Source organism: Dermacentor silvarum, chromosome 9, assembly GCF_013339745.2.
Source record: "Dermacentor silvarum isolate Dsil-2018 chromosome 9, BIME_Dsil_1.4, whole genome shotgun sequence".
In the NCBI taxonomy this organism is placed as follows: domain Eukaryota; kingdom Metazoa; phylum Arthropoda; class Arachnida; order Ixodida; family Ixodidae; genus Dermacentor; species Dermacentor silvarum.
The window spans coordinates 102,642,298-102,667,532 of record NC_051162.1 but is presented as its reverse complement, the minus strand read 5'-3'; the positions used below and the strand labels follow the sequence as shown (position 1 = coordinate 102,667,532).

The 25,235-nt window shown below is 44.4% G+C and overlaps 1 protein-coding gene across 1 annotated transcript; it reads right to left on the bottom strand.

The window, feature by feature from the left end:
* Positions 1-212: 212 nt before the first annotated feature.
* LOC119463780 (uncharacterized) lies at positions 213-13,171 on the bottom strand. The gene is made up of 7 exons (XM_037724605.2): positions 12,933-13,171; positions 10,697-10,886; positions 9,823-10,109; positions 6,856-7,194; positions 3,929-4,057; positions 1,642-1,849; positions 213-446 (listed from the first exon to the last, which is right to left on the bottom strand). Exons 3-7 carry the CDS (start codon positions 9,843-9,845, stop codon positions 213-215), a joined length of 933 nt encoding a protein of 310 aa, XP_037580533.2. The 5' UTR covers positions 9,846-10,109; positions 10,697-10,886; positions 12,933-13,171.
* Between the last annotated feature and the right edge of the window lie 12,064 nt (positions 13,172-25,235).

Sequence of the window (25,235 nt, the reverse complement as noted above, 5' to 3'; positions counted from 1 at the left end):
ACATCCCTGTGTTTCGTTGCCTCGTGTTTTACTTCCGTTTTACCTAATGTTCTTTAGAACTTAGAACAAATTTAAGAATAATAAATTAATGAGGGAAAGTGAGCTCAGTACTTCAGGAGAATAAGAAACGTATTAATTAACAAAAATGAATGGTTTTATGATGTTTCCACGTGTTCCAATATGCGCTAGATGCACCGCCAATGAGCCATGCTTTAGCCTTGCCTGTTGCGACGTGATAGCCACCTCGGCACGCGGTCCCTCAACGCCCAGCGAAGCAGCCAAGAAACGCGCGAGAGGACGTCGTGGGGCCGTCGTATGGCGCCCTTCAGAGCCCGGCGCGCCGTCTTTGTGGTATTGGTAATATAATGATCTTCCATCAGATTGAAGCATGCTTGAACGCGGGCCTTCGGTGGTTCGTCGAACACGGCCTCGAAGATTCGATTCGTCTGCATCGGAAAGGCGTATTAGTAAGCTGAAAGAGGTTGGCCATTCGGCATGCGTAATCCACAATTCACCACCTGTCCTCCCTCTGCTGTTAAACCATTTAAGTAAAATGCAGGACAATTGTGTATACCTGGACGATTCTCAGTTTGCAGTAGAAACGCTGTATTCCTAAAAACTTTGTAATCGCACATTTATAGTCTGCACCTTTCAATTGGCAAGCTTAGCCGCCCCGCGCATTCAGCCGGTGTTAGTGCGCTATAATGAGCGGAGCTAGCAGTCCACCCAAAAGAATGCAGTAACGCTAAAGGTTTTGAACTACAGGTATAGCTAATTAGTTCTTGACTGCGCCAAACCGCCTTGATCTTTTACCTGCATTTAGTCTTGCCGAGCACGGTATTTTTCAACGCAATGGAACTTTTTTTTCTGATTTGGCTGAAGGAATCCACACATTTATCGTGTGCATTGGCGACTACGTTCCGCCTTGCTTCTATCTTTAAAGTGCATTATTTTTAAAATAGATAGTATACAATATATGGTCAATATAAGAAAGCGGAAATATGGCAAACTGCCAATGTGTCTCACATACATTGGAAGCTGTGCACCAAGTAGTTCACCAACATCGCACTTTGTTAAAAAAAACATTTGCATTGCCCACGCCGCTTCGCCAATAGTATGTAGCAAATTAGCACTTGTCAGAAGCGTTAACAATAGCGATAAAGCTGTATCCATTTCCAAAAGCTCTCCGCTAACTTATGTAATTTCTAAAAACTTCTCTTTTCATCAGTCATAAAGGCTCCGACTGGCGTTAGTTCGAGTGACATCGTTCTGTTTACTGCGCTATACAGTTCCACACAGGACAAAATAAGAGTAACTAACACTCATGTGCCAGTTTATTTTATATTGTCCTTTGTGTATTTTCACTCATAATGGGAGCACGAATGACCTATTGACTTTTTATTGCATTTAGTAGAAGAGAGAGCTGAGTGAGTTAATACAAGTTCAACACGCTGGCTCAACGTTGCGTGTAATAGACCCACATAAATTAGATTACACATAACAAGCGCTGACTTACGTTTCAAGTCTTATCGAACATTTCTCACAACACAGGTACAAATTGAAAAGCGATCTTCACATATTGGTACAGAACAGCGTTCCAAGAACTTGGCTAGTGGATGTCAAAGCTGTTTGCGTACGCACCATAGGACCAAGAAGGGGCGAGAAGTAGATGACCTTCCAGTAGAGCTGGTATCGTGCCAGATGTTCGCCCGTCTCCATTCCCAAGTCTAAGGCGTAGTGGCATCGGGCGGCGCGAGCGACCCATTGGCAAGCGGCCGGAATCCACTCACGGGTGAAGAAGCCTTTCGCGGGTACTGTAGAGTCGTCGAGGCTGAGATTGTTCGTCAGGCTGCATAGATGACATTCATATCGGGTGGATCTGATCGCCATCCCAGACATGACGGCAACAGCAGTGGAACACACAAAGCACGACAGTCATACATTGGACAATTCTTAGACAAAATTTCTGTGAATGCGATAAGGACACAACGAAGCACGACACACCAAAACAGACACCATTTGGCCAAGCGGTGGCACCTTACCTGGTGGCGTCACCACGATTTGGCACACTGCGGTATCTTCCAAGTTTTCTTTTTCTTAATGCGAAAGCATTTCGGCAGAAAACTAGGTGGGGTGATGATGTCAGGAAATTTGCAGGCGCAAGTTGCAATCAGCTCGCGCAAAACCGGGGAAATTGGAGATCACAGGGAGGGGCCTTCGTCCTGCAGCGGACATAAATAGGTTGATGATGATGATTTCGTTGCCTACCCCAACCCGCTTTGGCTTGGCTATATAACTGGCCTGAATAGGATGACTCGTTAGCCGTCGCCAAATATAAAATGAGTATAGAAAGAAAGCGTTCAGTCCCCTACGAGGAATTGAAACCCGGCCCACGGCGAGGTGAGCGAATACCTTTTACAGCGTAAGCTGTTATGGGTTCATTCCAATAGCCGTTTCGGGTCGCGATGAATGCCGCCGCCGCGGCCGCGTAACCGCTATCGCCGGAAACGTGAAAGAAGTACCTGATTCCCGCCGGGATCGAACCCGCGATCGCTGCGTGGGAGTCGGGTACTCTACCACTGAGCCACGCAAGCGCTTGCTAACGGGTCGCGAAAATGCCCATATATAACGCAAGCATGCAGGGGGAGACGACTCGAGCCTCCGCCAGTATGGTGGCGCCATCTAGATAAGATGCCTGCAAACGCAGCGTCCGCAGGCGCCGACGACGATATGCGATTCAGACGAGGCGCGCAATCAACGCGCTCCCGAGCTGCCGAGCCTCCGCCAGTATGGTGGCGCCATCTAGTTAAGGTGCCTGCAAAGGCGGCGCGCCCGACATGTAAGTTGCAGTGTAAGGCTTTGTAAGTTGAAGTACTGTAAGAAGGCTTTGTAAGTTGCAGTTACTGCTGTTTCTTGTTTTCCCATTCGAATGTAACCCACTCCCCTCTGTAATGCCCTCGGGCCCTGGGGGTACTGAAATAAATAAATAAATAAATAAATAAATAAATAAATAAATAAATAAATAAATAAATAAATAAATAAATAAATAAATAAGGCTTGATCGGGCTCAGCAGACTGCTGTGCAGGGAGCTTACAAGCCGCAGCTCGCCGTCGACGCCGGGCAGACAGTTCAGATCGTTCTCGTCAAAACGAGGCGAACAGACTGCCGTGAAGACCCTGTTGTGCGTGGGGCCCAAATTGGAGCTACCCTTGAGCCGCTCCACTACCTTAGGCTGCTACTGTGCTACGTGCACCGCGCAGGCTTGTGACTTTTTCTTTGCACCACGCCAACAATTGGAGAAGGGCACGTAATCCGTACGAAGGCGACGTACCGAATCGATCGCGAAATGTTTCTCATTCGGAATAAAAGGAAAACGAAACATCAGAGGAGCGAGAGCTGTTTGCGAGCAATTTCGCCTTGTTTTAATATAGGAAGGCCTTCGCCTTCATAGCTATAAATAAAACAATAGAATGAAAGTTGAATAAATGTGAGTGTGTGTGGGAGTTCAACAGTGTGTGTATCTGTGAATGCTCTCGCATCAACTTAGGCAGTCATCGTGAGTTCGGTTCTGCCAGAATATTTTGTGTCCATATCTTAGGCGGTGGGATGTTTGCGATGGAGTCGTAAGATCGAACAGGAAGCTTTCTTCATATGCAACAAGAGATTGATGCTGGAAGGTAATTACGATCGTTGGTAGGTGAATGTGGCAAATATAAAATAGTATATGGATTAATCCCACAAAATGTCATTGCCAGTACAGTAAAGTTGGTTCAGGAGCTCTTGGCTGTAATGGTAAACAGCCATACGCATGGTTCTGATAGAACTCAGCGTAGTTAATAGCATGCATTTTGTGAGCGTGCTCAGGCGTGTACAAGATTGCTGATTTATTTCCTGCCCAGTCTTACTTGTAATGCGTTGCTTGCTTACCCTTTGATGTAATCGAAGAACTCTGGCATCGTACGGCGGCGTCCCGACTTGAAGAATCTGTCGGAGAGGGTCACCGGTGTTTTGGGCATGTTGTAGGTACAACCATCTAGCTTCTTCTCGTCCCAGTCGCTACAATGGCGCCGGGAAAAGAACAAAAGAAGAAACAGATATAAAATTAGATAACCTAGGCTTGACATGCTTAGGATACATCTTCTTGGTGCATGGTTAATTGCTGCTTTTGCTTAGGAAGCATAAATATTATGCTCCGGAAGAACAAATGTTTGTGCGGGAACGCTCTTTTCAAGAGGCTTTCTAAAATAAATTTCAAAGCTGACGTGCTACTCGGAGTGACGTATGTGTCTGTTTGTTCTGTTTTGTTCTGTTCTCACACTACTTATGTAGCAGCATGACCACCAGTGGTGCAGCCAAGCAAGCTGTAGTGTCCTTCTTTGAAAACATTTTGCTTTCGCGTGGAACTACAGGTTTGGACATTTCTTTTATAACTAACAATGGCAATGTAAAAGATATCTTGTGCAAATCCTAGCAATCTTGGACAAGGAACGCAATATACTGCTTTTCCAATAAATACGCGAATCCAAACACTGCTGTTGTATTCATTTTCGCAATGTAATAGTTAACCGACATTTGTACTACTTTATCTCCAGTTCAACCAACATTACAGCTAACATTTACCATTATGTATTTGAAACAATAATGTTGTGCAATCTGCAATGACGTCCGGATGATTGACAAGCCCATTTGAAAGAAATACACGCAAAATTGCGGCGCGACTGGCCGCTCGAGGCACTTTGTATGTATTTGAGGGCTTCTTTCACGCTCGGAAAAGACCCCCCGTGGTTGCTCAGTGGCTATGGTGCTGGGCTGCTGAGCACGAGGTCGTGGAATCGAATCCCCGCCACGGCGGTCAGATTTCAATGAGTTCGATGAGAGCGAATTGCAGAAAACACCCGTGTACTTAGATTTAGGTGCACGTTAAAAACCCCAGGTCATCCAAATCAATCCGGAGTCCCCCACTACGGCGTCTCTCATAATTAGATGGTTGTTTTTGCACGTAAAACAACATAATTTTCAGCGCTCGTAAGAGCACTTTTATGTCGCACGTATTGAGCAACAGAAAGCTGTATAGGAAGTTTTTCAAGCTGCGCAGCAATTTTCTCATTGAAACTTTTCATTTATTATAACATTTGAGAAATTCATTAATAATTGAGACATTATGTTTAAGGCGCAATGCAAAAAAAATAATCTGAGTATCTCAAAGCGACGGCAAACAACATTACCCTGGTTGCTTTTCGTTCAGTTACGTGGCATTTGCATATTTTTAAATCTTGGTGCATGATGGAAATTCGAAGTTGGCCGCTGTAATCAGTCGTATAGATTGCATCTTAAAGGACTGAAGGCGATACGTCTTCATTTCCTTAGTTATGCATTTCTCAATGGAGTGTTTTCTTTTCTGAAAATTTTGAGCATTTCAAAAGTATTTGAAAAATAAATAGCAACAGTGCAACAATGACCACTACTTTACTTTTTCCTAAATCATATTTCCATCGTTCTTTTACATAATTTGCCAAGTTAGACGATTCCAAAGTTAGCATTGTTTTTCACAAAAAGACGCATACTACTGGATACGCACACAGGGTTCTATGTCCTTATATAAATGTTCAATAACCTACAGACCCCTACAATATCTTAAAGGTAGGGAGGGGTGTTCCCTTCCCGTAGGGAATGGAGGTAGAGGTGTTAGAAGCTCAACTTGAGGAGCAATTTTCTACTGCTTTGCATGCCTTATCGCATTGAAATAGACCCGTATACCGCGCGTTAAGATCACTTTATTGCGATCACACACGTTGTTATTCACAAAAACATGACCGTATAAGAATATAACATGGGGCATTTCGATTATTGTAGCGCGTACTGACACGCTTTTTCAAAATTGGTGAAATTTTATCACGGCTTCCTATCCCGTAAAAGTATGCTCTACAAGTATGAATGTTGAGATCATTAATAGAACGTTTAAGTTGGGCACTGAAGTTGTCTCGAAGTACCGAACCTTTCATAGCCGGCATTGCCAAGACGTCATAATAGCAGTGCAACATTTGCTGAAGTAGTGAAAAAATAAGACCGGTATGATGGTGTTGCTCATAAAAAAATACAAGTGAAATTTAAAAATAAACGAGCGCAGCGCCTGTTTCTTTGGATGGATACACGTCTGGCAGCTAAAGCGATCATAAAACCGGAACCAGCCACTGCGTCGTGACGTCACGACGAATCCATCCATCTACTTAGTACTAAAACTCAATTTTGTTTGCAGAAGCAAGCGATAAAGTAAATTGTTGGGGGCACTCTGTCGCTTTCGAGTATTCGTTTTTTTTTCATAAAAAGAAAACCTTTTTTTTAATAAAACTTTTTGAAGCTTATATGACGCAGAAAAGGCACACAAGTCTTAAGCGTTATGTCAGTACAGAATACCCAAAATTAATAGAGGCCGCTATGGTAGTGTTGTTATTTAGCTGCCATAGCATATTCTGGGTTTAGATGTTCAAATGACTTCAGCTATTGTTGCGGCGTTGTTTATGTCCGTATACTTTCTAAATTTCGAAGCAATTATAATTTTCTAAGCGCAGAAAGGCAATAAATTTCTGCACACGTAATCATTGCGAACTGTTGAATCATTGTGCGGAACATTACCGCTTTTCCAAATCTCAAGGCCGCTCGGAGCCAAACATACGTTGATAAAAAAATTCGCATATTTCCCATTATTTCCATACTGGCTGATCCGTCGTTCTATCAGCTCCCGTAAACACCAGCGCCACAGTTCGCTCGCGTATTTGTTGTGGCAACCTATTTTTTTCGATGCGACAGCCGAAGCTTCTGCCGTGAAAGGACAATGCGCAAAGCAGGCAACTTACTATCTGATGTGGTCCTTGATCATGAGATCCACACCTTCCATGCAGCGCTTGAACAGTGAGTCGGAGTTTACTGGCAGACGGCCTTCCTGCGCCTTGTGACGGCTCAGGATGCGACGCATGCTCTCCATCAACTTTTCTGTGCCCAGCTTGTACGGCGAGCGCGTTTTGGCGTCGCAAACGTGACGGTAGAAGTTGGTACAGGGCAAGTTCCTGCGTGCGGCTTCCTTCCTGGGCAAGCCGCCCTCGTCCAGAAAAGACTGCAGCCAGCGGCACCCCGACGTGGAGCACAGCGTCTGCCGAAACGAAGCTGTCAGCATCCGTTGGCTTGTACATGTGCTCCTGCGTTGGTTACGTCCAACGTCACTTCGCGGTCAGAATTCAGGCTGACGTGCACAGTGTGTAGTAGAAAAGGATCCCAGCTATTACTGCCTCTCTCAATCATTCTATTTCGGGACCGGATTCCTAAACAGCCGACATACCCTTTCATGCAAAGAGCATGATGAGGTCAATTATCACACCTGTCTGCCGTCTAAGCAATCTTTACTGATGCATTATTTCCTTCCGTTTTGCGTGCAATGCGACGAAAGCAAGAAGCTGAGATCGGGAGGGGAGGATGCTTGGAGATGGGGGTAGCCGTTGCCCGAGTCTTCGAAATGTTTGCGCTGTTGTTGCTGCTGTGAATGACTTGGTAAGTTTATTGATGGCAACCCGGTGTCACATGTAGTCTTTTTTAAAGGCGAGTCTTTCTTAGCAAAACTTTCCTGACCTTCCTGACCCTGGCTACTAGAGTGTCTTGCCGAAAAGGCGTGCGCCTTACTTCACGTAGTATGTGCGCATGACACCACACGCGCACGACCTTCCATTAGGCAATGAACGCAAGAATCAAACGCGACAAGCAACGGTCAACTTTAGAAGGGTTATTAGCACCACACATCTCGCAGGACGCACCTGTCCTCAGAACTCTTCCCTGGACAAACGTCACCTTCCTCCTCGTAACATCACTGCACTGACATCTGTTCGGATGCCTTAGATTGCTAACGCTGTAGCGCATAAATTTGTCTATTGAGTCATGTTATATTGGTGATGCTACGGTGCGTATACAGAATTATTGCATAACGTACATGTTGCATAGATAAGATAATAAAAAGACAGTTGTACGCATCGCATTTACTTCTATAACATTTAGGTAACGCCTTCACTAAAGCTTCACATTGTAGTGGTTCGAACATGTGCGTAGGATCCGCAGATTTTTTTGTGTTGTGTACACGCATATTGGTACGATAAAAGCGTCATTTTGTTTGCGTTAGAGTACCAGTTCAGGTACGCTTAAATACTGCATAGTGAGCATGACGTATGAGCGCTGTGTCCTTGCTAGACTCCTACAAAAATTTATATTGAGGCATACATGATGCAACTCCAATGTTGCAAACCAGGATATGAAGTTATGCAGCATCAAAAAATTTGTCAATCAGCTATGCACTGACTACACCTCGTATCAACTATGCGAAAAATTGTACACCGAGACTATCCGGTGCAAACTCGCTACCAAGGCAGCAAATATTTGAGTGCAAATGACACGCGAAATAAGTGCGTCGGATTTGACAACATAAAACCGAGAGCTCTGAAACCCAAGCGTAGCCTTACTTAGGAGAAGGATGTCGTTGTTATCTGTATCGACGTACCTAGCTTTGCAAGGGTTGCTGGCAATTGTGCTTCTCGAACGCCACCTACAGGCTTCAAATGCTAGGCCAACATATGGTCACGCCTATGCGAGAAGAGAAGAAATCAAGCTAATAGCTCATAGTAAGCACATGCTGATTTTCTGTGCGACGAAACTGCTCCTATTCTTCACATGAGCAACATAACGCATCTAACAATGAATATAACACACGTCATGAACTAGACTATGAGCCAAGCCACCTCTCTCAATGGGAAGCCACTGCGAGTACCGGGGTGCCACTCCAAGCGGCTGCCGGTCCTGCTCAACATGTCCCTGAAACTCAAGCGTTTCCAGACCTATCTTCACTCAAACAGGATCACGCTCCGGAGCATTAGGAGTGTGTTTTTTAAAGTCGGATTGGATAATACGTACTTCCAGAAGAACAGAAACGGCAATCCTAAAGTAAGCACAGTTTTTATAAGCGAGAATACTCGCATACGCGAGATCCCGACCGCTGCGGCCGCATTACGATGGGCGCGAGATACAAGAACGTTCGGGTATATATATATATATATATATATATATATATATATATATTATATATACATTGGTGTACGTTAAAGAACCCCTTGACTGTGGCGTACGTCATAAGTAGAGTATGACTTGGTACGTGATATCTCAGAAATTACTGTTATTATTTAAGTACGAAGGTCCGAAAATACTTTTTAGACATGTTAAAGGAAAATCGATGTGATATTTCCGACTGATAATATTTTTGCGTTCAATAAATTTGCTGGACCTCTATGTCCTTAAAAAACTACAGGTAGCCTCAGAGCTCCCTAAATCATTTAATATATAACGTTTTCGTGGGTAGTTTAAGTTTCACTTCGACTGTGTCATGACACAGTAGGTGGTCACCTGCAATACGGTATTCTATTACTCGCTACTGCTCCCTCGGTCAGCTCCTATGCATGGGTTCGTTGGGAGGGCCGAGGTAGCAGCATATGGCAATCTACTGCGGTTGCGCGGGGTATTTAAAAAAATTTTGTCCTGCGCTTCTTGTTTGGAAACACCAACCTGTTCCCACCAAATAAGTGCTACTATTGTTTTGAAACGAGTCATTTCCCCTGAGAAAACAAACGGAGTTTTGCTCTTAGGTGTGCCTTGACGTATGGGCGCCACAGAGTTCCCAGTATCAGGATTCTTACGAAATTTATTGTCGAAACAAACGCTTTGTAGCTTGAAACACAGGACAAGCAGCTGCAATGAGGAAGTCCCCTCTCTCTGATTTCTCTTCAGCTGCTTACCATGAAATAGCGTGCCCGGGCATCTCTCGGAATTGGCTGCTGTAGCACGTTCCTTTCTTTGCAGGTGCCAGTGAGGCGCTTGCTGCGAGCCCGCCGCTCAGGTTCCGGCTTAGATGCGCTTTGGGAAGCGCCTTTTCTCGCTTTCCAGTCAGTACCACCGTCAAGGCCCGGACACTTGCAAGGACAGCATTTGGCGCACTTCTTCGAGTCTGGGCAGCCGTCTCCCGTTGTAAACTTTGTTTCACTGTCACTGTGGCATTGTCCCCTTGCGCCGCTTCTATCACCACCTGCGCTTAAACACACACGACTACATCGACGAACGGTTAACTATAATGGACGGCTTTAGACGTTCATTATTTGTTTGCTTGATTCATAAATTTATTCAATCATGTGAGTTTAACGCCACAGAGAAATACTATACATATAACCAATGAGATGTGTCGTTTAACGGGGGGCAACACAACAATCCCCCCCCCCCCTTTTGTTCTTCAGCACGGGCCTGAATTTAAATATACGACTGATTTTGCGGTTTGCCTTCACCACAATGTGGCTGCTGACGGAACCCGCCACATTATTGTCCGGACAGTAGTGGTGAAAGTCGTGTGTCCGGTCATGCAAAAAATGGGATAAAGCCTGGCCTGTGCCAACCTGCCCATACAATCCTACAACACCCAAAGCCCGCTGCAATCCAATGGGTGTTTTTGTAAATAAGCAAAAAGCCGCTAGGTTGCGTTCAGCCTGCATGTAAAAATGCTTCTCTGACTGCAGCAGCACGCAAACGATGACTGAGTGAAAAATGGCGACATAGGTGGTGTCAGTACTGTGTACAATATTTTATGCGTAAGCTGTGCGTACGACAGTTAGTGCACGGTACCTGACTTATGAACACCCGGTTGGACAGCGTCGTCTTGGCCTACATCTACATCACTGTATCGGTTATGATCGGCATGATGATAGACGTCGTGCTGTTCTGCTTCACCGCCTTCGTTGTATCCATCCGGTCCGTACATCTGCCCTGCGTAGTGCTGATCCATCCTTCGCTCTGATGCCACTTGTCCGGCCAGCTGCGCAACATGGCGGAAAGGAGGAATCATCTTCATTACGACGAGAAGCGCGGTATTTTATAAAGATTGCGTAAAAGCTTTATGTGTCCTCCTCGGAAGAGGAGGACACAGACGCAACGCCGTTATCGAACGGCTGATCAGTCTGCGCAACGAATCACAATCGCATAAAAGAGAATTGTAAAATATGCTGGCAAAATTAATTACTGAGCGCTATCCCTAATGTTCTTATGAAGGAAATGAGAAGCGCGGAATTTCCGGTGGTTGGTTTCTTTCTTTCCCAGTTTTAATTTTGAGTCTTCATAAATTGTAAGAAAGCAAAATATTAGTTGACGAATTGGTCCCACACGCGTAATTACCTTAACTGAATAAAAGAAGTAACAACAATGTTTCAAAATTGTAATTGAGCACAGAAAAGAACACTAGAGCGAAGGTGACACGTTCCCACTATGAAAACATTCGGTAGAACGTGTCTCGTGATGACTACCAGCGGTCACGCGTTTAGTAATAAATTAATATAGTGACAACTTATTGAAACCATCAAAACGAGTTACATATGGAGGCGTCCACTGCAGGGGTACACCTTTTTCGCACTTTCCCAAGAACACTCGGCGCCGTCTTGCACACACTTCGAAATGCGTGATGGGTTCAACCGGGTTCCTCTCTCGCATGTCTTTCTGGACACTCTACGTCATCTAGTGGCTCTGCCAGGAAATCCGCGCGCGGGGTCCGAGACCGGAAGCGTGGCGCGCAGGTGCCTGCGAACGCTGAGAATTGTTGCCTCGCTTGCCGCACACCCACTGGCACGCACACCGTGACCCAAGTTGACAAGTGTTCATTGAAGAGCAGCCCATCCCAAGAAAATTCATGGCGCAGCTCGTTAAAGCTTTGCCATGAAAGACGTTCATTGAAAAGTGGCATTTACCCAGTGAATTTATTGCGCATACTGCTAAAGCCTCGGGTCGCTATCCTTGAGGAACCGTTGTGACGAGATTTCCATTCCGCACAGCATGTGGTAAATTTAGGGGTTACTTTTTTGTCGTTTTGGAGCGGCACATTCCTAGTGGCACATATCTCGTCACCAAAGTAGGAATCAAAGAAGCTCATTGAAGAACAGCAAAGACCAAGTGACCCATACCGAATGTTCCAAGTTGGCGTCAAAGATTTTCGTCGAAGAGTGGTACCTACCCAGTCCCGCGTTAGCTGTGACAGTGTGACTGTCGTTGACAGGAAAGAGGTTCGTTAAAGCGTAGCACATAAATAACCACTGCCAGATACTCAGTGACCCAAGGTGTTCAGTAGGTTGGTTTCAAACCTTGTTCCCTAATCACAGCAGCTTCATGTGTTACCCATTCGAACGCGAACTACCCAGTGACTCAGGTAGCCAGAGAAACGGTTAGGTGCAAACACACATAAAAGAAACATGCATAGATAGCCAGATACATAGCTGGATACTTGGCACCCGGAAAGTCTGTGAGGTACCCTAAGAACACTAACGCAATGAAAGAATGACGACAATTTGTTACCTGCTGATTTCACACCATAAATAGGATCGATCTACCGTAGCGATTCGTCTTGTTAGATTATCGCTCACGATCAGTCGATACTAGTGATAATGAAGGCTGACTATCGTTCGGACAACTGAAGAAGCGTGAAAATGAAGATACTGGGATTAGAATTGCTAAATTGTCCCGGCTAAGTTTCCTTGTGAAATTCATATTATACTTCTTGTTTCTTAAACTGCAGGTCATATGCTAATCCTATGAACTTGCTTGTATTGGGTGCTGTGCAATAATAAGCTATCGTACTACTTCATTTGTCCACGAAATATCAGCGCATTAGCGCTGCGGTATCATCGCAACATCGTGGTGTGCAGTGGTATTTCCTGTGGGTCTGCAAAGCGCTGCCGGCAAGGGCCAAGGGCCTTACTTTCGATAGCTTTCATCTACACTATTTGCGCTCTTCAAAAGTTGATAATGCATCTTGTCCCGTCGACGCTAAGTTTGCTTGCTAGAAGTAATGCAAACTTCTCATGCGGCAAATACGCACATCAGCGTTCGTGTCGACAGGAATCCGCGGTGACACCACCCACAAGCCGAACAGCATGATGTCGATGACGATCAGCCAGCGAAGGAGTCGCGAACCACCCTTGACGATTTTCTCCTTCTGGAGCCTCCAGGCGATCTTCTCTTCCGTGGTCCGCTCCCGACGCAGCAAGAGCATGGACAGCGTCCAGCACGTCTCCTTCCATACCATGGTGTGTTGATGGCAGACTACGCGGGGAGAACAAAAAACATTGCGAGAAATTACCCTTTGAATTAGCGGATATTTTTATTGTGGCTGTCAGTGTTGTGATCACCCGCCGGGGTGGCTTGGTGGCTTTGACGTTTTTTTTTCAATCATAAATCATTTATTATGCAAAATGAACCTGCCACGTATTATGCAAAATGCAAGAACGCCCACGTACCTTACATTGGGTGCCCGTTAAATAACCCGAGGCGGTCAATATTATAGCAGAATAACTGACTACGGCGTCCCTCATAATCACATCGTGATTTTGGCAGGAAAAAAACTCAGAATTATATTTTTTGTCATTCAGTCGAAATTTACAAACTTTCGTACAAGTTTACTGATCAAGTATCTTTCTTTAGGAGTTTCCTTAAGCTACCAGACTAACTTTACTATTGCTACAAGCCTCTACCTCTTGATAACAGGCAGTTTTCATGTGTTTGTGTGCTCCTACTATTCATTGGTTCACCCTAATATTGCACCAGTTATGCCTTCTAAACAAAACGTGCTCTGTCACACTTCGCTTTGACATTCTTAAAAAAAAAACATCACGTACTGTTTGTTTTTGAACGGTGTAATTCCCTGCATGCGAAAACAGCTCCTTTCCGGATCAATACCACAATACAGGGATTCGAAGTTCATTCATTGCAATGAACGCTTTTAATATGCATCTAATTTCATTGCAACGCTTTATTATTGAAGTGTTGGGCCATCCGATGTCTTATATAATCAGGCCAGTTGCGGTGCATAACCATGGATTTTCACGTTAAGGAGAGCCCGGTTAGATTTTAACGCAACAGCGTTAAGGGCCCCATATCGCAGAAAATGTAGCGTCGGCGCAGGCGCGCCGGCGTCGTTGGCGGAAATAATCATCCCGAATCACCCCGACCACGCAGGCCTTCCGCGTGGCGCAAGGTGTTAGTGAACAAACTTTAATTGAATGCTATCGCGTTCCACTCTTAAAGGCGAAGCTTAAGCGTCCGTCGATTTTTTTAGGTGACATAGCGGAATTCGGGGGTAGTAGGAGATGCTGATAGACGTCATGGGGACAATTAGCCTTCTGGAAACAGGCATGCAAACGTTGCCCATGTGAGGAGCGGTTGATCAACCTAACCTTGATAGCGGGCAACACTTTTCCTGGGGCCACCAGCGACATATCAGTGTGGTCACAAAGTAAAAGACATATTTCTATATACTGACCTGCAGAGAGACGTTTAGTGGAAATAAAAATTATAAGCGGATTATGAATAACAGCCACATTTTCCCCATAGAACGGTTTTGAAAGCTGCACTGTCAAGACGCGCGCAAGAAAACCACAATTCGTTACCATAGCAAGATCTAAAAAGATTGTTGCTTAGCGTCCCCGGGACCAAATACAAACAGCGCTACTGGAGCATTTATTCACGTTTTTGAGTCAGTGACTCAGGCAGACAAAAAAGAAAAGCAACAAAGTTGTTCTGAAAGTAAGACATTGCATAGCCGAAATTTTTTGGAACGTGCATATTGCAATCGTTGTCGTCGTCGGTGAACTAAACTCCTTTTTAATCAGAGCGAAGTGATGCGAATAGAAGGCGAAGTTCTTCTATCATGCCCTTACGGGTCCGCCGATGTCATTACAAATATGCTTCTCCGTACTTTAACGGAGAAGCAGTGAAACATTTGTATGCCAATTTGTCACCTTGTTATTCACAATGTTCCCATTTATGTATCCTGCAAGACGACCTCAATACTCATTCTTTTTTCAAATAATAATGAATAATATTATTATTTATGGACGAGCTGACTTTTCAACGTTTGAAGCCAGCGCCGAGTCAACAGTGAGATATCGGCCGCACTATGGTTCTGCATTTTTTTACCGAGTGAGATGTCGCTCGGGGTACCAACAAAGTGCGGCTCTCTAGGTATCTGGTTTATTGAACAAAATGTATTTGTTCAACGCGGAAATACAACACACGGACTCGTCGGACTGTGATGTAACTGGATGCCTGCCGACATGGTTTGCTTTAAAACGCAAACAAGGTTCTGTTCGGGAGCGTTTTCGCGGACAGATATTATTGGAATGTGGATACTATTGATGGAATCAAACCCTGGACCTCATGGGTGGCGGCGGCGGCAGCGGCGGCGGCAGGAGCAGCAGCAGCAGCAGCAGCAGAAAATATTTTGCCCAACGTTTGCATCATGGCGAAAAGCGTGCAGAGTAGCTGTGAGAACGATGGTGATGATGCTGTATATGATTATGAACATGCACTTTCAGCTTGCAGCTAGCCATGGAGGCGTATATGGGTTGCTGTTGTGAAGGGAAGGTTGTACACGCGAAAATATGGCACATCCAGTTAATGTCTTACGCCATAATACGTGGTCGTTGCACATGGCAGCTAGATCGCTTCCATTATCAAGAAAAAAACGGCAGATCCCACGCCGTGTGGGAATCGTTGTTGTGCGAAGCAGTGTGCGGGGAGACAACCAAGTTAACGAAACGGCCATGCGAGCACAAAGACGTAGGCGGCTCTTTCATGACCTACATGATACGCATGTCACGAGTCCTGAGGAGTCCCTTTAGCTACACGTAAGAGACCTTAAGGCGAGAGCCTTAGTCACGCTCATGACTATGACTTCTACCACCATCCTTTAGTGTTTCCTTCACTTAGTACCCACGTCCGAACCCATTTCAGTTTTAATCTTTTTCGCTGGATCATTCTCATAATTTGCATGTCACGCATGTCATGACATTTATGTCATGACCTATCACTTATGTTCGTCATACGCTCCTGTCATACTATGCCAATTTTGGTACCTAACAAGTTAACGAAACGCAATGAGAGTACAAAGACGTGGGCGGCTGTTTGATGACCTACATGACACGAATATCATGATATTCATGTCATGACTTATCATTTATGTTCGTCATATACTCTTGTCACAGTATGCCAATTTTTGTACATACCAAGTTAACGAAACGACCATGAGAGCACAATGTCGTAGGCGGCTAGATAGATAGATACTGTCAAAGTAGCAAATGTTCGCCAAGACATGCTTCGCATTTAGAAGCAAAAGACCGAGAAGAGGGATAGGAAAAGGCAACCGTCAGTATCCCCCAAATACTTGGCCGCGACAATATCTTGTTCGTGAGTTCTGTATGATTTCGCTGATAAACTGGATCATCTTCTTGGTGAATGAAAAAAAGAACATCTGTGCTACACGTAGCTTACGCAGCGAACATGGTATACTGTACTTTCACGTATAGTGCGCAGTGTAACTAGGATGAATTGACAAATCGTTTTGTTCATTAGTACTCTTCGCCATTTGCCGACCGCTTGCGCTAATAATTTGTGCTGCATCAGGATTAACCGGCATCTGATTTTAGGAACTGTTTGGGCGTAAGAACATTTTTCGTGAAGGCGGGCCTTCATGATCATTGTCGTACATTACAGAAGCATAAACATAAACAAATAAGTGTTTATATCTCGTCGACCTACAATGGAATATTGAGCTCTGTATATTGTTCGTGCTCACCCTCTCTTCTAATGGTGAGTATCTTACAACAATTATTTTTATTTTCCGTCCTTGCTCTTCAACATATACGCACTCTAAGTAGCGTCCTTACTATGAACTGCAGAGGCTATAGGCAGAATGAATAATAACAAATGCAGAGAATTGGAGAAAATTTATTCCTAAAAACGTGGAGTACGAAGAACTATACGTGAACAAAATTACGTGATGTTAAGCTGCTTGCATCTATCTGCACCTATTCATCGCGAATCCGAAGCTGTTCCCTATTAGACAAAGTGGCAGTTTTTGTGCACTACAGATATGTCAGGAGTCCACTGGGTCATTTTGTACGAGAAATGACTAAAACAAATGCTACAGTGGCAATCACCACAATTCTTGCTTTTGTTCTTGTTCGTTTGAGGGCGTTTTCCAATGGCCGTACCTTGCAATCAGTGGAAAAGAGGCAAATAACCATGGTACATTCCTTCTTACCCGTGAAGTAGGGGCATATTAAACACCAGTGTTAAAGAAGCGGCAAGCTTGCACATTCTTCTGAAAAGAGAGTTTTACATTGTCACTTAACGTATTGCTCTTTGCCGAATATGGAGTTACCGGAAACGCAAACCTGACTGGCCTGATTGGTGGCGCCTTCTGGTAGCACCAAGTACACTAGAAAAGGAGGTAGATCTCTTACTGCTGTAACCAAATGTATTCTACTTAGCTCCTGGTTTAAGATTCCGCAGGGACCTAATAATTGGCTTGATCTCTTTGTTTTAGTTTTCTTCTGCAAGAATTCACCTACCTAACAAGAAAACGTGTCGAATGCTTTGCGGTTAGTTGAACAAACTGTCACAAGGTGTCTCTGGCAGCGTTCTTGTGTTCTATGGCCTGCTTCTGTAACAAATTTTTTAAGTAAATCGTCTGCGGTCAAACTACTACCGACTTTAGCTGTGTCAGATTCTGGGGGGGGAAACACATAGTACTGACCGAGCAAACCTCTAATGCAGTCAAGTAATAATATTTCTCCAATGCAGACTTGTACGGTGGTAACAACATGTTGTTAGTTACCTTAAACAGTTGCATTTCTTCGTAGCTTGCAAATGATCGATTACTATTTTATTTATTGCTCCTGGTTTAAGATTCCGCAGTGACCTAATAATTGGCTTGATCTCTTTGTTTTAGTTTTCTTCTGCAAGAATTCACTTACCTAACACGAAAACGTGTCGAATTCTTTGCGTTTAGTTAAACAAACATTTATTTTATTTATTGAAGTGTCTTTTTTAGGTGCATTTTACTTTATTTATTTTCAGTACCAATTATGTGTCACCAGAAACTTCATTGATAAGGCAAGCTGTAACAGGCGACGCCGCTTTGAGCACTTGAATTTGGCCGGAACTACACGAGAACGTCCGCGGTGGAGCCATGAAGCCCTCTTGTGGATATGCATGTTATGACAGACGAACCGAAAAACCGGCGCGCTCAATATTTGTTTCTTCATCCTATCGCTCCACCAGATGTTGGCCGACGAATTGAACTGGCACTGCTATGCGTACAAAGCAATTGTCACTTCGGGCATTAATAATTACATCATTACATCATTATCAATTACATCATTAACATCAACCACGGATGACTTACTCAGCTTTTCATTGGCCGCGCCGGGAAGGCCTTCTGTGAGCACCAGCAACAATGAAGCACTGCACTTCGTAGAAGACGAAGATACGAACATCGCCGCATTGAGTAACCACCATCTCGTGCGCAAGGTGTTCGTGCGTTACAGCACAGCTCTTGTCTCCAGAGTTCAATTCGAGTGAGTTTTCATTGTGGATGGTGGTGTCTTCATAAGAAAACGTGGGAAGATTACCGACGAAAATTTTGAAAGGCAATGATTAGCGATGATAATGAAAGCGTGAATGTCTGAATTGAACACGCTGAAAGAGGCAGGCCAGCTCGTTCTATTTACTTCATTCAGAGCACTTGATTACATTAAATATTTGTCCAAAAGCTTTCCCGTCCCAGTAATCGATTCGGTAATCAATTGCATCTAATGGAAGTCATTGTAATTCTAGTTGATTACTTTTTTTCGTAACGTGTACTAGTCTGGTCTAGTCTGTGTGATTGTAGCGTGTAACTGAGCGAAATTCAGAGGGCCATAACATCAAGTGTACGTAGTGTACGGCAGCGATTATCGATGCCTGGCCAAAACGGGCGTCTGTGCGCGCAACCTATTACGGCAGGTGTACGTGCGCTGCGTGCCAAAGGAATTGGACGACGCGAAAGCTGCCCTCAAATGAATACGCATAGACCGCAAAGCGTGCCGAGTCCGGATTTCCGCGAGGCCATTGCCGGGTCGCTCTGCTTGCGGCCGAGCAGGAGAGCGCATTGATGCGTGGCCACGTCGTCGGCCTTCCTGCAGTGGGCCGTTGCTCCATTTCGCGCTGGAGTGCGTCCAGGAAGCGTGGCGAATGGCCGCGCTACGTCGCGTGTTCGCGACGGCAAGGTCGTCTAACCGTGCAACTTCGCGGCAGATGCTCGGAAAGCGCTGGCTACTGCGTCACACGTAATAATTTAGCGTAGTAGGTGGTGTGTCAAAGAACGAGTCAAGCGACACAGAAAAAAGCGCTTGGAGAAAACGCACAACGAAGTCGGAGAAATTACGGGGAAAACAAAATCAGAAGCTTTATTTAAATTGCGGAATAATAAAAGGAAGGTTAAATGAAATCGAACGAAAGATACGCTACCGCTTGTGGGAGCCGAACCAACATCTTCGATATTCGACGTGCGGTGCTTTACGAATTAGGCTACCGGGGAGGCCATCGTACTGTCGATTTCGTGTGTATTTGTGTTCGCGTACAATATTAGCCCTTGGAGCACCACCCATGCCTTTAGCGCCACTCATGGCCCATAGCGGTAGACGTATAGCGCATCTTTTCGTCTCGATCATAGCATAGAACACAAGCAATAGCAGCAAAAGCGTTCCTCGTGTCTCTCAGTTCTAGGAGGCTGCCGGAAACAAAAAACAAAAAAAACAACTAGGAACACTAGCATATATCTGGATACCCTTTGCACACACACACATTAGGAGAAGTGCCAGCTCAAAGGTTCTAAATGTGACTTTTCGTGGCACTGGAACTTTCGAGCAAAACTTCTGTGTTTTTCGGGGAATATATTTTAACTCGTGAACTTTCATCGAAATTTCGCGGTGGATAGTTTCTCGCGTCAAGCTTACCCTTCTTTTGTAAATATATGGCCCGCATGTTCTTTTTTGGCGCTAAAACGTGTTGAATGACTACACTTTCTGCTTCTGTCTCTTCAATACTCTAGGTGATACCAATACACATAATTTTTTCAGCAGAAGTCTCGCAATTGTGCATTGCCACACGATGATGGGACTATACCGAAATTAAGATTGAGTGCGTTTATTATACGCACACAAATAAACGTAGACATCATTTGTAATAGTTAAGTGTGCGAAGAACCAAGAAGAAACAAATAAAAATGAAAACTATGTAGACATGACCCTAAGCTATCATCTATTGAATATATTCCACCCCCAATCTGGCCGCAGCACGTAGACTGCATAAATATAGGGCAGGGCTTGCCCGGTCCCTTTTCATGCAGCCGGTCACGCTTTTCATTTCCAAGCAGCAGCTGGCAAACCGGACGCAAGAAAGAAACACGAAATGTTAAAATTTCCAGGGCGACAGACTAACACGTGACGCTTACATCGCCAGGCTTCTTGCATCGGAGCGCATTGCATGCTGGCAGCTGTGCGCCGATCGTCGTATCAGATTTCTGATAAATTTGACATCACCTGTCGTGCTTTTTTCTAATAAGGCATACGTTGTATTTTCTTAAGTCGAGAACTCTGAACCATTAGTGTAACATAACAAAAGATGTTATCGCGTCGAGTAAAGCAGTGAGGTGCTGTCTGTACGGTATATTTCGTTTTACTTACGCCGTGAACGCAGGCTATTTGATGCAAGCACACTGTGAAGAAATACGAATATAGTAGGTAACATGGCTCACAAAGCTTGGCACAAATTTGACACGTGAATGCATATTTGTGAACGTTGGTATCATGCTGAATTTCGTGTGGTCTTTGAAGCGTCGCCATACGTCCACGGCCAGAAGTATAGAATGCACGCGAAATAAGATGCTCAAAATAGAATGTGAGCAAGCAAGGTTACTGCTTGCTGACATCGCGGTGTCCAATAGTTCAGTATGACCGAAATGGACGGTACTCATCTGCTTTCGGTGGTACAATATGATGACGTGCAAAAGTAGACCTTTCTTTTCAACGAGCGCCACTGCAGCTTGTTGTAGGTCGTTTCCATTGGCGTCGCAAAGATCCAGAACCCAAAAGGCACAAAGAAGAGGGTGCACACGAGCACTTGCGGGTCCTGTTTTTGTTTGTGTGTGGCGTTTCATGCTATTGGTCCAGCTTCGCCTCTCTTGATCTGAGCGAACATTCATTCGCTGCGCTGTTAATTGCACGATAGGTTGTTTGAAAAAGATGATGGAAGTGTATCGAAGTGCCCCCAGATGGAGTTGTAGATGGATCATGAAAAGCATGACGACAGCAGCGAGCATGTCACGGCGATGTCCAAATCCATTAACTTCTGGTGCCCTCCGCCAAACAAGTTTGATAGTGGTAAACATGAGCCGAGTAGTATTGAACGAAGTACATTTAGCAGTCGTTACTGCAAAAATAAAGCGGAATCTGGTGTAGTTGGATTGAAATGCACGCTGATGTTACGACGGAAGCTTTCCAGTTGGTCCCCGGCAGCTTTCGGGAAAGCGGATGACTGCTGAGGTGTGGAGTCGTACGACCGTCCTCCCAACCTATAAACACGACACAAATTAACGCCTGAGCTGACATGACTGCTTCGGTCAAAATGGCGACGCTGTCCTGAAACAATTTGGTTTCGTTATACTTTGGTTATGGTTGGGTAATGTGATATGCACTGCATGAACATATTTTTGTCCCACTCATCTTAGTACTATTGGCCTAAAGAGAACAGAGATGCGCGTCGTTTTCTACACGGATAAATACGGCACTCATTTATTTTGCTTTGCCTCGCGCAGTGACCCTGTTTCGCTTTGCATGGCTACGCACACTCTGCATATCTGGTCCCGACGCGCATACATAGGCAGCCTCTCCGCCCATTTCGCTCCTAACATACTAACTACTATTCATTCTCAATTTCTCTTTTACTTTCTGTCCACATCGTCCTCCTATTACCTTCTGCAGCACAGTTAGAGCTTCCTTGCACGTAGGAATTGTTAGCGTGTTAATTTTTTCAGTTTCGAAAGCGAACACAAAAAACAAATATGAGCTGTTAATGTTCATTAGTGAATGCCACAATTTAGCTAGCGCAAGCGTCTGACATTATTTAGCCACACCCGACACAATGATTCTGATATTCTACCACTCATCATGATGTTTCATTGCTGGGCGTAACCGCTGCATTCTGAAGAGAACAAATGCAAAACATTTCGTTTGCCAAGTCACCTGTGCAGATTAAGAAGCCCTGGGTAGAAAAATATTTTCTGGGTACATCCACACTTCGACTGAGTGGCAGCTGTGTTGCTTTACGATATTAGGCATGATCAGTAAATGGATGAATGTGTGAGCATGTAACTCATTCCAGCCGTCCTGATATATGAGCATAATTGAAAGGCTTACCTCGGTAGTTAGACCATGTTGTGAAGGGTAGTGTTGACATCTTAAGCAACCTGGTCATCTTCATAATACAAAATGCTTAACCTGAATGATTCAGTATCAGTGTTAGTACACCGGCAGCGGTAGCCCTGCGGCTATAGCTTAGCTCTGCTGAGCCCGAGGCTACGGGATAGATCGCGGCCAGGCCGGGTGCTTTTTGATGGGGGCAAAATGCAGAAACGTTCGCGTTCTTAGGTCTATGTTCGCGTTTAAGAACATGAGCGGGTCAAAATTAGTCCGGAGTCCTAGACTACAGTGTGCCTCGTAATGAGATTGCGGTATTGGCACTTGTAACGCCAGAAGCTATTTATTCGTACGTGCTGGTAGCTCGTTTTTTTTTGACAAGGTCGCCATGTCACCGTCCAGTACACTCCATTTTTTTAAGTCATGAAGCGATCATGCTGATCGGTATCTCTCGATATTATCTTGCGCGTGTTTTACATGCTCCTCGATGTCGGCCTTACTATTACATTTCGCCACTGCCCCGGGGTGTCCTCAATCAAATGTGAAAACGCAAAACAGTGGCTGATTTCTTTAAGCAATACCAGATTTCAAGATTTTATTTTGCGTAGAAAATTAGCTGTGATTCCACCTGATAGCTCAGCAATAAGCTCTTTAGTATGAATGTATCAGCAGCGAGAAATGGAGGCGCAAATGCCCTCATGATAAAAGGGGAGTGAGGCGACGACATTTGACAGTCCCTTCAGGAATCTTACGACGGCAATATACTCTTTATTTACGTCACCAAAACAATCACTTAAAGTCTAAAGGGCGAAAGTGTCGTCAAAGTGACGAAAAACACTCTAGTGACGAAAAACACGCTACATTTACCGTATTCCTTGCCACATTACCAGAACTGTACGTATGTCTCGGATGTCAATCAGGTGCAACAACAATCATCGATCTTCGTGTCGCTGTTAGTGTGGAGCGGACTGGCAAAAAGGAAGACCCAATCCTATAGATTTCCAGGCTGATGTTGCCGAAGCACTCATTCAATCTTCTTTGCGCCTTGCGGTGTCAACTAATAACATTTTGATACTCTTCGGAAACCATAAACTTGCGCACATATGTGATATACGACGGGGCAGTCACGTCGTGAGTATATCACTTTCGGTTGAAACGCATCCGCTTATGCGTAAAAAACTCGGTCACTCAGTCTTGACGCTGTCAAGTGTCCACCAAAATTATGCTTTATACTACTGCCTTTCACTCTAGTTTAGCTTGACCAATGTGCTTAGAAATGAACAAAAGAAACACTGTGACCACCTGCGTTTAAGGGAGTGTTGTTTGCCGTACCTTATACTGTGAGATTTCGGTTGCTGTAGGGGAACGCAATCTTAAGCCGAAGAATATTGTGCTTCGCGAGGATAACATCGACATCTGTGAAGATGGATAAAACAAAGATGAACCACAGACGACTAGAAAGTACTCACGTTGTTGCGGGCTTGTGTCCGTCCTTTCTGACTCAGAAGCGTCAAGAACAACACTAGCTCGTCTGTTTGCCCTCTGTCACTGACTCATACCCACTATGATGGATTGTTCAAGATGCGGATGGAATTAGGTGATTAGTTATTCCGAGGAAACAACTGAGATAATTCGGAAATAATAAGAGAACACAAAATAACCAGTAATTATAAAATTTTCCTAAAATCTGTCTGAAACAGCTATAAACTCTTCAACGGGTGAGCAAGCATCCTTGTTACATAGCCGAAGAGGGGAAGCCCTGAAAGAAATAATTTCAGGAATAGCAAAATTCACTCCCATATCTCTAAATGTTCTAAATGTTGTTTCTAAAGTGTTTTTCTTTGAACCTGCAAGTAATCTACATAATGAGAGAAAAATCGTCAGTTGCCGTATCTTCTCCACAGAATGGTCTAGGTTCAAAGTGTTTCATTCTTGTTCTTGGTACGTTTCCAAGCAATGATATTTACCCACTACAGGTTACCAGTGAAGAAATGGGTGGTTTGAATATCTTCAATAGCATGACTAAACGTAATCAAACTTAGAATAATAAACTACTCAGAATAATAAACTATTGGTGCGCATACTCACGTGTGAAACAAAAACAAAGCCACATATCCTCTTACTTAACCTTCACCAGTTTTTTTAACCATACTGCAATCGTAGGACTCTCAGTGTTGTGATTGACAAAAATAGATGGCGTGTATGCTGTGGCATTTATTTCTAAGTGTTTATTATCTGAGGAATGCACCTGAATTGCACAGTTCATAACAATATACTGGTCATTACAGAAGTCGCAACGTAAGTGAGACTTCAGAGTGTGAGTGGCTGGCCGGTTTTTATGAAGAAAGCCAGCAGCGTGACTACTTTACTAGCTTTTTCGTAACATGTGCCGTGGAAGATTCCACGGAGATATGATCATTCACTTGCACATGCTGCTAAGCTTGGGATCGTGCAAAGAACAATTGAAAAAAAAATGTTAGGCATAACGTTAAGAGACAGGAAAATAGGGGTGTGGATTAGAGCGCAAAGGAGGATAGGCGATATTCTAGTTGACATTACCAGAAAGAAATGAGCTGGAAAGCTATGTTGTGCGTATGGTAGATAACCGGTGGATAATTAGAGTTAAAGAATGGGTGCCAAGAGAAGGGAAGCGGTGATGATGAATTAAGTGCAGTGCTGATGTTAGCTAATTAAAAGGCGCAAGTTGAAATCAGCTAGCGCAAGACATGGGTATTAGAGATCGCTGAGAGAGGCCCTCATGCTGCAGCGCACATGAAAATAGGTGGATGAACCCATTGCTAAATCGTTATAAACCGCTCAAACAGCCGAGCTAAGTTGCTGAGAGAGGTTAATTTATTGGCGCCTTTAACACACTGGCGTCATTG

What these genes read in the sequence shown, in the direction of transcription:
- LOC119463780 (XM_037724605.2), bottom strand. Translation starts at nt 9,845, where the DNA reads ATGCCCGGGCACGCTATTTCATG. An exon ending in TTCTTCGATTACATCAAAGG is followed by an intron (nt 1,850 to 3,928) that starts GTAAGCAAGCAA and finishes TCATCTATGCAG; the next exon opens with CCTGACGAACAATCTCAGCC. An exon ending in CGCCCCTTCTTGGTCCTATG is followed by an intron (nt 447 to 1,641) that starts GTGCGTACGCAA and finishes TTTCCGATGCAG; the next exon opens with ACGAATCGAATCTTCGAGGC.